Source organism: Copadichromis virginalis, linkage group LG20 (genome assembly GCF_057382275.1).
Source record: "Copadichromis virginalis isolate Kocher_CV1m ecotype Utaka linkage group LG20, C_Virginalis_male_GT1.1, whole genome shotgun sequence".
NCBI lineage: Eukaryota > Metazoa > Chordata > Actinopteri > Cichliformes > Cichlidae > Copadichromis > Copadichromis virginalis.
The window spans coordinates 21,737,719-21,752,333 of NC_140637.1; the positions used below are offsets into that span (position 1 = coordinate 21,737,719).

At 39.1% G+C, this 14,615-nt stretch overlaps 1 protein-coding gene across 3 annotated transcripts; it reads right to left on the reverse strand.

Moving 5' to 3' along the window:
- Positions 1-261: 261 nt before the first annotated feature.
- On the reverse strand, positions 262-14,083 carry nr2c2 (nuclear receptor subfamily 2, group C, member 2). 3 transcript variants are annotated; one of them, XM_085443656.1, is made up of 15 exons: positions 13,913-14,083; positions 10,397-10,481; positions 10,058-10,150; positions 9,708-9,908; positions 9,513-9,618; positions 9,199-9,378; positions 8,568-8,724; positions 8,370-8,460; positions 8,049-8,194; positions 7,100-7,277; positions 6,479-6,600; positions 6,258-6,397; positions 5,661-5,798; positions 5,457-5,562; positions 262-3,509 (listed from the first exon to the last, which is right to left on the reverse strand). In XM_085443656.1, exons 2-15 carry the CDS (start codon positions 10,454-10,456, stop codon positions 3,335-3,337), a joined length of 1,893 nt encoding a protein of 630 aa, XP_085299782.1. In that variant the 5' UTR covers positions 10,457-10,481; positions 13,913-14,083; the 3' UTR covers positions 262-3,334. The 3 variants fall into 3 exon arrangements, with proteins under 3 accessions (XP_085299782.1, XP_085299781.1, XP_085299783.1); XM_085443655.1 differs by having other exon boundaries at positions 8,568-8,769; XM_085443657.1 differs by lacking the exons at positions 262-3,509; positions 5,457-5,562 and having other exon boundaries at positions 5,669-5,798; positions 6,227-6,397; positions 8,568-8,769.
- Positions 14,084-14,615: the final 532 nt, after the last annotated feature.

Here is a 14,615-nt window from a genome sequence, read left to right on the forward strand (position 1 = left end):
CAAGCAGACCCATTAAGCAGGTTTCTGCATTATTAATGCTTTTTTCACTCGTTATTTGATGGCTTTATTTTTATGGGGAAACATCTGTATTTAAAAGTGATCAAAGTAATAAGGAGAATGCTATGGTTCCTGCCTGTATTGTTACTAAAGCCTAACTTCTATTCAACGGAACAGAAAAAAAACCTGATATGTTCATACAGACTTCAGCTTTTCCAGTTCTATCATCCATCTTCATCACAAATAACTTCAGTCGTGTTTTATTTCATGAATAACTGTTTATTTTGTTTAAAATGCGTAGCTTCAGAGACTGGAATTCTGATGCGGGACTCAGTCATTAACACATTTCTTTTATATCTTTATCAGCGTGAGGTAGAAAGGTAGGACTGTGACCAACTCGAGCAAAACATGAATGATTTTCTGATTTTCTCAATCTCAATGTTTGAACACAGACATTTTACATAAGGAAAAAAACAGTACTTTTACACAGTATAAAATCTTAACCATAAGATACTCTGGAAAAACTCTATTATCCTGTAATGTGGGAGCTGCTCATGGTAAATATTTTAAAGCCACAACATTTAAATCCACACTTTCCATACAGCATTTAATAAAATGCGCTTAAGCAACTTTTGCATGCATTGCAATGCTCTAGAAAAATTATAACAATGCTCCTTTTTAGGGCAGACAGCGACAAGATTAAAAAAACCCTGCTTCAAAACAACATGCACTCATTTTAATGAAATTACATGTACGAAGGTCTTTTCTCACCAGTGCCTTTACGAACAGTCCATATGGGTTTTAAACCCAAATATTACATCTGACATGTACTTCACAGAGACATAATCATAGCTGACCTATTTATACACCCATTATCATTCATGGTGCTGTGGATGCCTATTCAGAACCATAATATAAGAAGGTAAGCCAATGCATATCTCCTACTTAGTCTCCAAGACATCAATGCACTCGGGATTGGATTCCTAGAAAATCTTTTTTTTTTCTCCATTTTTTTCTTTTAAATCAGGGAAACCTGCCCAAAAGTACTTTAAGTACACTTAGTATGCAACGAGCAAATTTGTTTACAACAAGTTAAAGTTTTTGGAAAACATACAAAACACAAAGTTTTAGTCAGCATGAGTGCAATGAAACACCACAAAAGCTGATTGATGTGCACGAGAATACAAATGCAAAAATAAAAAACAGTAGCATAGCTACACATAAGTCGGATTTTTAAACCCAAACATTTAAGGTAATCTAATTCCTTAAAAGAAATATTTAGCTGATGATAAATACTGTAAAAAATGAAGATAGAGAAGAATAGTTATGACACTGACAGGACAGAAGGAAACAATATGTAATTGATTGTCATAAAAGGGAAAATTGATGAGGTGATTGCACGGATTATATGAGGAACATACTCATAATAACCTAAAAATAATTGTACCACATAGAAACACAAGCACATAAAAAACCTCTGAGATGTCGTTCAGTAGGGCTGCCACAAACGATTATTTTGATAGTCGACTAGTCACCGATTATTTTTGCGATTAGTCAGCTAATCAGATCATGCATTCATTGGACATAAAACATACAGCTTATTGCACCAGCATGCATCTGCTCTTAATATAACTATCATTAGCTTAAGTGTTTAAGGTATGTGCTAGCTAAAAATAAAGGCAAGATTAAAATTTATTAAATTTTAATGAAATTTGCAGATTGTTTCGGTGAAGTTTAATAAACTCAGCCGTCTGCTCCTTGATACTAAAATATAACAGGACACTGGAGTATATTCTCGATCATCTCACACTTCTGATAATCAGTTGTCTGCTTGAGGTTTATTCAGCTGTGTAAAAACTGTAACTTTAATCTCAGCCAAACCGATTCATTCAGGAACAAGTAAAATACTAAAAAAAAGCCAAACAATAACATTTTTAAGTTATCTAAGTGACTCATATATCATGTTTAACCTGAGTAGCGAAAGACGGCGGTGGGTTTGAAAACGATTTGCCGGGAGTCCGGTGTTCTCACGGGCTCTAGTGAGCCTTGAACCCGTTAGCTATTGAGCTGGTGGGTAAGAGACGTCTCCGAAAACGTCGGAGCGCTTTTGAAAATATGTGGTGTCCTGATAAACTGAGCAGATATTTGAAGTTTACACAGCTACATTCTCGCCTGAGAATATCTTAAACGTTTATTTTGTGACCCAGAAAGAATAATAAGAGTAATACTAAAACTAACTAGCTGCCGCCATTGTTGAAAACTGAGCTGGGCCACGCTATGAACTCTGGGACGCAGCTTCTTCTTCTTCAGGGTTTAACAGCAGCTGGCATCCTTGTACAAGCAGTGCCGCCATCTTCTGTTTCAGTCCGTTATTACACTCTTAAATCCTACTACTTATTCCTGCGATCTTACAAAGCTTCAAACGACGTCGACTATTAAATCAGTCGTCGACGATTTTGATAGTCGACGTAATCGTGACTAGTCGACTAATCGTGGCAGCCCTATCGTTCAGTATAAGAAACAACATACGCTCCTCAATTTAAATGGCTAACTTGACTTATGAAACTTTTGTTATTGTAAAAGCAAAACTAAAAGAGAGGTGATGCACTGAGCTGATTATGCGCTATGAGCTTGATCAATACTATGACATGCTATGAATACTTACTAATGGAGAACATAACTGAGAGTTTGTACCTTTATATACCTGACTGAGTTTCTCTAACTATAATTCAGATTTAACTAATTGAACAACATTTTAATTTCAGTTGTGTCAAAATTAACAAGAAAAGCTCTTTTCCATACATATTGAAAACTCAATTCTTTTTAATGGCCTGTATCAGAAACATGCCAATTTTACTGCGCTGATGTTCAAAAAAACTTCCCAGCTTTAAAGTAATCAGATGTCCTCCACTCTAAAGAGGTTTTTAAAGATCTTTTTCACATGCAGGATTTCTTTTAATGTTACTTTTAGATTCTGGACTTTCTGTAAGTTATGCAAACCTAGACAAATGTAACGCAATTTGAAAGGGTTAGGTCAAGTGCTATAAAGACATTAAAGAGCATAGCTGTAGATGCTGAAGATTCTGTTATTTAGTTCAACAGGACTGACTGCATCAGCTTCAGGAAACATCCTCAGCCATCCAGGCTGTCCAGTGCCATTCCATCTCAATCTACCTGAATGACTTTGCACTATGCATCATTGAAAGCAAGGGCTTGCTGCAGGATTTAGTACTGCAGTTCAAAAATACAATCCTTACAAGAGAAAGTGTGTACCTGAAGAGGAGACTCACTAAATACTTCAAACTCTGAGAGTTAGGGTGCTTGGAGTGATGGCGTGTCATTCTGTAGAGTCAGAGTCCTGGCTGTTATACTCAGCCGTCTCCATCTTGAGGATGTAAGGAATTATGCTGTCAATAGAAACATTTCCTATTAAGCCGGTGAAGAAGAGCTCCTCTGTGATGCTTGAGTTCATGAGGCGCAGTGCAGGCAGACGAGTCAGAATACGTGTCAGCCTGAGGAATGGAATAAAGATGTAATTTACACAACACATCACTGCATGCAAACACGGTTTTACCTGAAATGGAATGAAGGCCCTCTGCCAGACATCCACAGAAAAGAAAAGGACACAGGAGTTCAGGTTTGTGCCAATGGACGATGACGTCAGCGATCGACCTTGGTCAAAGTGAACCAATCAAGGCCAATTTTTAGATTATTTCCCCAGTGATGCATTAAATCAATGTGATCATTATTATAAGAGTCATGATACAATGAATCTGCCTTGCTATAATATAATGTTGCATTTACATATATAATTGAAAGTGCATGTCTGGACGTCTACACACTTTCAAATTAAGGTGTGTGTGTGTGTGTGTGTGTGTGTGTGTGTGTGTGTGTGTGTGTGTGTGTGTGTGTGTGTGTGTGTGTGTGTGTGTGGAGTGGCTCAGCCTGGTGAACCAAACCAACACCTTCCAGCAAACCTCATTTGTTGGTAAAAGACTCCACTGTGTGTGGCAAAGGCACAGTGAAGAGTAGAGAAGTACAGCTCTGAGGTAAAAACAGTAAAGACCCAGCATGTATTAACTTAATACTGTTTTAGCTGTTCTGCTCATATCCACTTGCATGTTCATTAATAATGATCATTAAAGAACAAATTAAAAAACATCTCTTCAAGCCAGAAATGACAAATACACTCCTGGGGTGTGTGCTCGTTTCTCCCTGGGTGTTACAGACTTTTTTGTCTTTGGAATCCACATTGTGCATTATGAAGGGTGGGTAGTGGTACACCGATGGTCCTCTTTTGCCCACCCCACCCCAACACAACTACTATCGCTGTTTTCACTTTGTTATCTGCAATAAGATGGTAAGAGCATTCCTCACATACCAATTCACGATATAGGCACTTGTATCCTGTACAGCTGGATGAAACCAACAACACATATTCCTCTGCTCACCATGATATGCTGCTAATCAAACCATTGGCTTGTCGCTCAAAATTCACTGCATCATACAGCCTGGGTACGACTTATTTAGATTCAAACTCTGATTATTATAGTAAACACTGTCTAAAGGTGTGGTGCTTCACACAGCTATCATAAAAATCTTGGGGAAAGAGAGGCAGTGAAGTCCAGACTCTCTCCCCAGCTACCTCCTCCAGCTCTTTCTGGGTAATGCCAAGAGAATATTCCTGTCCTCCTGTTAGAACATCCTCATAACACCTCATCCAAGAAGCAACTCAGCTAGCTGAGAACAACCCTTTCTTTAAGGAGAGGTCAGCCACCTTTCAAAGAAAGCTCATTTCTGCTGCTTGTATCCACAATCTCATCCTTTTGATATGGCATTTTTGTACAATGATGCTCCATCTGGTGGCTGATGGTTGTAACTAGGATACAAATTTGGGATACAAAAATTTACCAGCACTGGACATCAAATAAAACGTTAACAGTCAGATTAAATGACAACTGAACAGCAGACAACATCAGCCAAAAGCTTTTTTCAGACATGCACTGCAGACCTGCACCCTATAGACATGACCTGTTTTTACTCTGCAGAGAAAAGAATGTAAACGTCAGATGCAGTCAGCTTGGATGTTTATCAGTCTTAATACAGCTCCCTTCTGCAGAGTCTGAGATGTTTTACTGTGCCTACTCGAGAATAGTGCAGATAACAGGTTGGTGAATTCACAGCCTCAGAAAGCCACAGTGAAAATAAAAGCTTAAAGCCTGGCAGACAGTGACGTGTCCCACAGAATGAAACAGGTATATGCTGGAGAGAAGTTGTAAAAACCAAAAAAGACTCAACCAAACTCACAATTAACTTACGGCAATAAAATAAGAGTGGCATAGTATCAGTTATTTTTCCATCTTAGTGCTGGGTATTAAGTTAGGGTATCACTTTGTATAACATTTTTTGTCACTTTGCTTTGAATGTGGATGAGAGTAGGACAGGAGGTATGAATGTACCTGTAGGTGTCATCTGGATATGTTTTCTGCACATAGTCCTGTAGCTCCATCAGAGCTTTCTCCTGGAACTTCTCAATCTGCCCACTGCTGTCCACACCTGGGTGATCTGATGAGTCAAACACACAACAGTTGTTCTCCAAAATAATTTGACTGATAACAGCTAGACTGTCCATTATTATTTCTGACACAGAAAATCAGACTCACCTGGGCTGAACAACACTATAGCCTTCAGGTAGGCGTATTCATAGCTGTCGGTCTCCAGCCTTGTCATGCTGTTACAGAACTCCTGGAACTTCCAGATATGCTCCATCACCTGTTTCACCCTTTCCCCTGACAGTTTGTCTGAGACAGAAGAAAGTTTCCATTTTGTATAAATATTCATGGTTTAAGTCTCTTATTTTCTTTAATTCTTTTCCATCTTAATGGTCCGAGAAAAGTTACTTAGAGAAACAACAAAAAGCATGTCGTCACTGAAAAACGACGCAATTCTTAGTCAGTGTTAGTGGCAAGTGTCGTCACTTGTTTGCAATGTAGTTGGCTTCATTAAGCCAAAATGCAGGGGGGATTTTTATTTATGCAATTACATTTCAAAGTTTTGTTACAATCTAAATAAAAACAGCAACAATATGAGCCTGTTCTGATTTCATCACATGTAAGTAATAAAGTTGTCTTCTATGCTTAAGGCCTATGTTTGTTAATAACAAAAAAGAAAGGAAAAAAAAAGAAAAATCACATTTCTTTACTCCTGTTTATATGCGTGTGTGTCCTACTGTGAAAGATGGCGAGGTCTGTGGTCCATACCATCCTGGATGCTGCTTTGAAGGTGGTTGATGATGGCGGCAAGGATGGTCGACAGGTTCATCACATGAGCGCACTGAGCAAGACCCAGAGTGAACAGCTCGTTCCAACAGGCTCGCACCAAACTTGTGTTTGCCTCCTGACTGAGAAGAGAGGGAAAATATTGATTAACAATCATCTGGTAGTGTTTGCAAAGACAACAGCTTGTGTGAAAACTCTCTCACCCGAGAGCTGAGAAGGCTGGGATTGAGCGTGCCCAGTGCATGGAGAGGAAGAGAAGTCTAGATGCAGATTCACAGATGTAGTGTACATTCAGATACTCGGGCATGGGGCTGGGCATGGTCAGCTAGAGGAAAGATACAAACACAACACAGCTGAAAAGGACATCAAGTACAAAAACCTTACTGCTGACAGGAGAATGGTAACACAAAGGAAACACAAAGCAAGTGTTAAATGAGTCGCTCAAGTTAATGCACATTGCACAAAATGTCCAGCAGGGGATCTGCTTGTTACATGTCATATTTTTCACTGTTCCTCGTGTTTCCTGCCAGTATCTTTGCAAGGACAAAAATCAAATAAACACCAACTAAAAAGAAACTTAAAATAAGTGTTTCAACTGCAGGTGATAACAAACCACTTAACAGGGTTTTGCTGTTTATTATTGACCACGCATCCATACTTTGGTAATTTAAAACTGCATAGACAGATGAATGGTCTTGTATTCTGGTGAATAACCTCTGAGTACCACCCACCCTTCTGTGGATGCCAATCGGTATCCCTCAGCAGTCAATCATCTCCAAAAATTGTGCATATTGTTCTTCCCATTACATGTGAACTCTATTCACCTTAAAGCTGACATGGCTGTCTGTGAGCAGTGGTCCTTCCACCTCTATAATAGGGGTCTCCTGGTCTCGACCAATCAGCTGGATCGTTGTTCCACTGACACATTGTGACTTATCAGCCAGATTGTCTTCGACCCCAACTTCAGGTGGGTTGAAGACTTTGGCCAGGGTGTCAAAGGCACTGTGTGCAACACACAAGCACACATAAAATGACCTTTCATTAATTTCATTAACAAGAAACATATAAGTCACAAAAGTATAAATGTGTTCTTATTGCACACATACATGCGTTAACTCCTTAGCACCACTTTTATTACCTAAATGCTGTTTTTAACACTGTTTTCTTATACACACAATTATCCAGTTACTATGTCTGTGAAGGTTCTCAGTCATCCAGGTCATCGTAGTCAAAGGAGCTTGCAAAGAAAAGCGTCTGGACTTCTTTAAGTTGCTTGAAGACATTTCACCTCTCATCCGAGAAGCTTCTTCAGTTCTAAGGTTCTAAGGTCCCTCTTGGGGGGATACTCCCACTGGGTTTAAATCTGGGACTCTCCACCATTTGACCTTAGAACTGAAGAAGATTCTCGGATGAGAGGTGAAACGTCTTCAAGCAACTTAAAGAAGTCCCGACGCTTTTCTTTGCAAGCTCCTTTGATCCAGTTACTATGTTCATTCAAATAAGAACAAAAACAATGCAAAGTCATCAATGAGATATTATCTACAGTCTACAACACAGGTTTTATCAGTGTTAAAAAATAATGCAGATATTAGAACCCACAACGCATAACTCACAAAATTACCAATGCGGTATTAAAACAAATGCAAATAGAGAACTGGTTTACTTCTGCAGAGACAAACAAAGTAAATTTGAAGAGAACACTAACGATAAGCCACCTGAACCCAAATCTGAACAAGCAAAGGCAAGACTCCTCTCTGGGTGTTGCTGACTGACCGTGTTATCTCGCTTGCAGACTGCTCTTCATGTTGGCTGTCTGAGGTATCACCATTGTTTAGGTTTTCTTTTAGTGAGTCACTTAGGTTGGCCAGTGATGTCACAACGTTGGCTAGCGTCCCCAAGTCTCCCTGCCCACAATCCATCTAAAGACAAGTGACTCAATGCAGATTATATCCCATCATATAGGCAACATAACCAGCACCCACTGTACATACATTACAGCCTAGCACAGATTTTATGCTCCAACCTCTTTACACGACTTACAAAAGGCAGATGTTTTGTTTACTGTTACACAGTCTCTTTAATGATTAGATGTACCTTTGAATCAGTTGCCAGCACCAAAGTTCCATCACTCTGGATCACTGGCTGCTGGATGTTAACCAGCATCCCCTGGTCCAGCAAGCTGGACCTACATGTGGTACAAAGAACCATCAAAACAACTTTACAAAATCGTTGGAAACTTAAAGATGGTGCAAATTTAACAGCTCAGACCCAATGTTTGTCTGCAGGTCTGACCTGGATCCATCTGTCTCTGTATCGGAGATAAACGTAGGTGTGGCGATGAGTGGACTGTTTAGGTCCTTACGAATGTAGATCTTTTGGGTGGAGGCCGCGCAGTTGGCATGCCTCTCTCTGGGCACAATGTCGATGGGTTTCCTCTCACTCTGGACAGCTGAATATTTACAGGAGTCAGAATGTGTTAATATTTTCCTCATGCCTACAAGTAAAAGCAAAGAACATTGTGCGTTTCTACAATCATGCACTGAGAACAATGCTAATGATATTTAGTGTCTCTCAGAATACTGCAGATATGAGGTACTTCTGGTTTAACTGATCAGAATAGTTCTCAGTTGGACTTCCTGACAAATTGATGATAAAGAAAGAGCTGAACCTATATTTTTACTATAAATAACCCTTGTTGAGTAGCTGTAGGGACAATGTTTCCTAAACAACCTCCTGCAGCAGTATCCAGTGTCACACCAGTCTGTATTTTATACATGTCAGGTCAGGAAAAAGATAGAAGACTTTTTCGGGCCATATCTCACTTATTTCTCAAGGAAACTGAAACTACCTTCTCAGGGACAATACTTGACTTGTTTCTGGGTGTATTTTTTGCACTGTGTCCTGGAATTGGATGCACACTCACACTCAGTCTTCATCCCCATCTTAAGGCATTTTCTCAACCGACAGAATTGGCAGCGATTGCGGTGGTGTTTGTTGATGACGCAGTCCTGCTTACTGCGGCAGCTGTAAGTCAGATTCTTCCTCACACTCCGCTTAAAAAAGCCCTTACATCCTTCGCAACTGACGGCACCATAGTGACGTCCTGTACACAGACAAAAAAGTTCTTATTTTGTACCCGTGGTTGAGTCTACTGACAATATGAAGCTGAACACACAGCTGGATACCAAAGTATATGGAAAAGATCCGAAGTATACTCATGTTAAGTGGCTGAAGTACCTGAAGCCTTGTCTCCGCACACCACACAGTACTCCACCGGCTGTGGTCGGCTCAAATCTCCTGACTGTCCTAACAACCGTTCCATTGACACTGGATCTGTAACAATCTAGAAAAAAAGCATTCAAATAAGAACAAGTTATTGGCAGTAGTGTTGTCACATATGCCCTATGTGACAGTATTAAGAGGGAAATGTACCTGTATTCTTCCTGGCATGAGGCTGTCTGCAGCAGTGAAGATGAGCTGTTTGGCGTTGTGACTGTCTGGTGAGGCCAGGATGACCTTTCCTGCCCCTGAGCTGTCAGCTGTAGTCAGAATGAACTGTTGCTTGGGGGCACTGGATGGGTTCATTGCTGTCACTATCTGGATCTTCTGACCGGTCTGCTGGTCGGTTACAATCTGGGGGGATAAGAGATGAAAGAGGAAGACAGAACAACAGGGAAAGTGTGGAAGATCCAAGAAAAATATTTTAACACCAACATGTTCAGCGCCCCTGCGAAAGGGGACAATGTCAACAGGTTGTAACACATTCAAGTTTAAGATGTTACCTGAATTCGCTGTGGTGTAGAGGGCTCAGTCGAGATGACCTGAAAGCGCTGCGGAGACTCACTCATCACTGAGTCTGATGGAGAGGATGACACCTAATTGGTTAAATGTATAAAAATAATCTTAATTAATAAGTCTGCAACACAAATACATTTCATTTGAATATGCAGCGTTGAAATGTTTTGCTACAAAATGTTATACACTTTTATTGTAAGTGAAAGAAGACAGCAAATGGTGAATTATATCTTAAAGGTAACCACACGACCAAAGTGAGTAAAACCATCAAAAAAGGAAAAAAAATTCATATTGGTTGGATGAAGCAACAACTTCAGACCACTCACCTCTGCGTCATGCTCAGAATCCACTTTCTGCTGGGAAAGCAGATTCAGGTTGGACGTCATGATGAAGTAAAGTCATTAGTGAGGTCTGTTTGGAAGGATGTCAAAGAAAAGAATTAAATAACTAATAAAAATACCAACTACCCCAGAAGAGCAGGCTGACATTACTGACTCGCATAATGGTCACAGAAGATGCAGCAAGACATTGGATGATTTTGTATGGTGCGATTTGGCTACTGAAGCACACCAGTGTCTCACTCATGTGTTCTTATGAATGGGTGGTATAAACATTAAAATATTACGCCACTTTGAAATACTAAATCTGTGCTGCAGCAATGCCTTTGCAACCCAACTTTTAAAATCATTAAAAATTAAACAAAAAACAAGCTTCTCTCTTTTTATACTATATAATAACAAATGCAATCAGTCTTCAAACTAAAATAAAATTGACAAAACAGTTTCTGTTTACTGCCCTGTTACCTATATATTAAGCTATAGACTGCCGTATCATCACACAGTTATTAAAAGTAATATTCTTATTTTTTAGGTAACTTCAACAAAACATTTCACTTCAATCACAAGAAGAATTTATTGCGATTTTTAACATATGGAGAATATTGCAACAATGTATATTGTGACATTTTTAAAATTGCAAATTATGTCCTCATGGTAAACTTTGTCTGTATTTGTTTTATCCAATAAGATAAAGTTATCTCACTTCAGTTATTTTTTTGCTTCAAAATGAGATTGTCAAGCATACCAACACTGTCCCTAAAACCTGCATAAATGTTGCCATTACATGGAGCCTGCAGCCTACATAAATAACCAGAATACAATCAGCTGGCAGCCAGATGAGTCAAGTCCCTATGAGTTGTGCACAATGACAGACCCATTCAGACTGATGGCAACATGCTGGCATTCTGTTTGCATTTAAAATTAGACAGCAATTACTTGCAAACCTTCAAGAATCTTTTTCAGAGTGATTACAGTCAGCCCAAGTCCAGACTATTACTGTTTGCAGAAAGGTTATCTCTGATCAGGCAAGACATCCAAGCAACGTGCGATTAAAAGTGCTTGTAAACGTGCAATAACCCTAAACGTCTGGACAACCATTTAGTCACAAGTTGCAATCGGTTGCAGAATGTGGAAATAATTATATATGGATATACATTTTTAATTTTTTTTTTGTAGTTGCAAGGATATTCTTGTCCTATTTTTACTTGTGTGACTGAGCCTTTGGCTTGCTCTGAACTAGGAAGTACCTTTTTCAAGGTTATTTTAGTCAAATAAATGTTTGCTCAGGTAATGTTATCTTGGGATGGTGGTGCATGAGATGAGCCCTATAGCTCATAGTATTAACAGTGTATTTTAATTTATTTAATACTATGTTCATATTTAGTGTCCCTGTATTGATATAAGATTGCATTGCAAAATAACACAATACTACTCTATAAATTTTTTCCCCCATCCTTAATAAGACCTGAGCAACTGTCCAATACAATGGTTCAAAGATCGACAGCTTGGTGTGTTCCTCTACATGTGACTTTACGCTGACTTTAGAGCCATACTTTAGCACTTCTGCATATTCTCAAACAGAGAGTAAGCCACCACAGCAGGAGGATTTCACTTAATTTGGTAATATAGCTGACATGTTATTATAGACCACAACACAACTTGCTAAGACAATGCAGTATTTATGTAATATTCCAGATAAAATATTTAAGCTATCAGCTAAACTCACCTTTACCTTTGTTAAATGTCTATTTTGTTTCCTTTGAAAACCAAAATCACACTCAAAGTGAAGCTAACTGAAGAGGGTTTGGAACCATCACTGCGTTAGTGTTAGATATTATATGTTATCACAGATATGGTCAATCCTCCTATACTGCTGCACCTATATTGGTTAATGTAATAATTTCTACCTATGAATCTTGAGTTGCATCAGTCCAGTGCCAGAGTAATTTCAGTGGGTGAAACACTTTTTGGAGATACTAATACCACACTGACATCGACAGAGGCACCAATCATTTCTTACTTTGTACACCTGTCCTCCAAATGGACAAATATGAAATCCTGTCAAGACTTAAAAAACATAGTAAATATGAAGGTGTCGAGACTAACTCCCACTGCTTTTAATATTTTTAAAACTTCTAATTTGCTTTACTTTATATTTTATTGTCACTGAAGAGGAAATTTGTTCTGGACTCCAAGTCCCAGTTCCCAGCATAGCTATTGTGACCACCACAAACATACAAAGCACAACAAGTCACAATTTAGCATCACATCAACATTAATTGTTAATGTTGCGCTAACCCAATGACTCCACACTACAGACTAATATTCCGAGCATTAACTGAACAGAGCACAAATTAATTTTTAAATCCTTTAAACTTCTGCCAGAAGGTAACAGTAAATACAAGATGAATTGAATCTCACAAAATGTTGAAACACACACTGTTCATAAAGTGACTGAGGGCTATGATGACATTTTTCTGGCGTTTGCTTTTTGTGGCTGTTTGCACCACTTTGAACTACCCTAGATTCGCTGTCAGTGTAACATAACTGCTAGTATGTTAAAAAAGAAAGAAAGAAAGAAAAAGTCAAGCTGCACTAGAAGATCTAGAAATTAGAATGATTTTTTTAAAGCTGTGATCACCACCTTGCAGCATCTTTATTCTTGGGGGAAGTGTCTAAATCCACCTTTCATTAGTTTAATTCTTTCTAATCTACTGGCATTTGAAAGATTTCCGTCCTTCTCTGTTTATATGGTCTTGTACTGTTTATAAGAATACAATCTGACAGCCTTTGGGGGGAAATGATTTATGTGGCTGCACTAACCATACAGGAATCTTATGTAGCTTCATATTGTTTACTGATTGGTCTAACAGTACGTCCATCATTACCTCTTTTCTCAAACGTATCACAACACATAACAAAATGGAGAATCTGGCAATCAGCCAGTAACATCGAAGACGAATCCTTATGATAAATATGTTCGAGCAATTTTGTTTTCAGACACCGAACAGATATTCTGGTGGCGAATACAAAAAAAATGGCAGCTGTGATGAATAAAATGTATGATCGTAGTACTTTCAATCCACTCCCGTCCCCGGGATGGCAAAGGTAAAAGGGTCGAGTTCATCTGCTGCAGCTACAGCTTTCCAGCGTTAGCCCCCTCAGCTAGCTCACTGCAAGTGAACGCAAGTAGGCTGCAGTGAGAGCCGACTGCAGCTGTGTGCCCCACTGTGGCTGTCATCCTAGCACGCAGGGATTGGTTCAAGTCGACAGCTGTGTCATCGTATTTAACAATTAATTTAGCTGTCACCAAAATATGTCAGCCTAAACGGACTGAGACCGATGTTTCACGGTCCATGCCCGCACTCCGAGCTGCCGGAGACGGCCAGGAAGGGAGCTCCGCATCGGCTAGCTTGCTAGCTAGTTGGGAAATTAGCTACGCTCTTTTATGGTCCTGTATGTCTCACAGCTTTCTACTGTTTTCAGTCCAGGACTCAGACTTACCTCCGGGAACTGGCGGTCACAGATTTAGTGCGCTCTGCTATTTTATAAAATATTTGTTTTGGTTTTCTTCTGTTAAAGGTCATAGTTCGTGACCCCGCTCCGCCAGCGAGTTGATGATGGTTGAGTTTTTTTTCCTCCTTCCTCTCTCGCGTACCCGCGCGACTCCAACACCCCCCCACCCTTAGCGCGAGCCAGACAGGACTGACGTCATTATGTCTGACTGTCTGGACTTTGTTGTTAAGGTACGTTTGAAACATTTACATAGTAAAAAAAATGTTTAACAACAGATGTATTTAAGAGGATAGACGCACTGTTTCTCCTATAGTGCGTTTCTGCTCTTCACATAAAGAGCTGCAATAATAAACTCAAGGCTTTAATAAGTGATTGCATAAATGATTACAAATAGTATAAATATTAAAAAATATAAAAATAAAGTGTTTTGTTTTTTTTAATCTTATATGATACTGTCAGAAGTACGTGACATATACATAATGTCATCAGATATAGAAAATGTCAGATAATGTTATCCAGTTATAATCTTGATCGAGCTCTAATTTCTTTATATTTTGCTTCCAAGAAGCGAGACTTTCTGGCAATTTTATTAAGTGATCTTGAGCAATCGTTATGCTGGCTTTCTGGTTTTGTTTGTTAAGCCACTTAACACAAACTACAAATCACTGAAGCATAAAAAGACACCTAACTC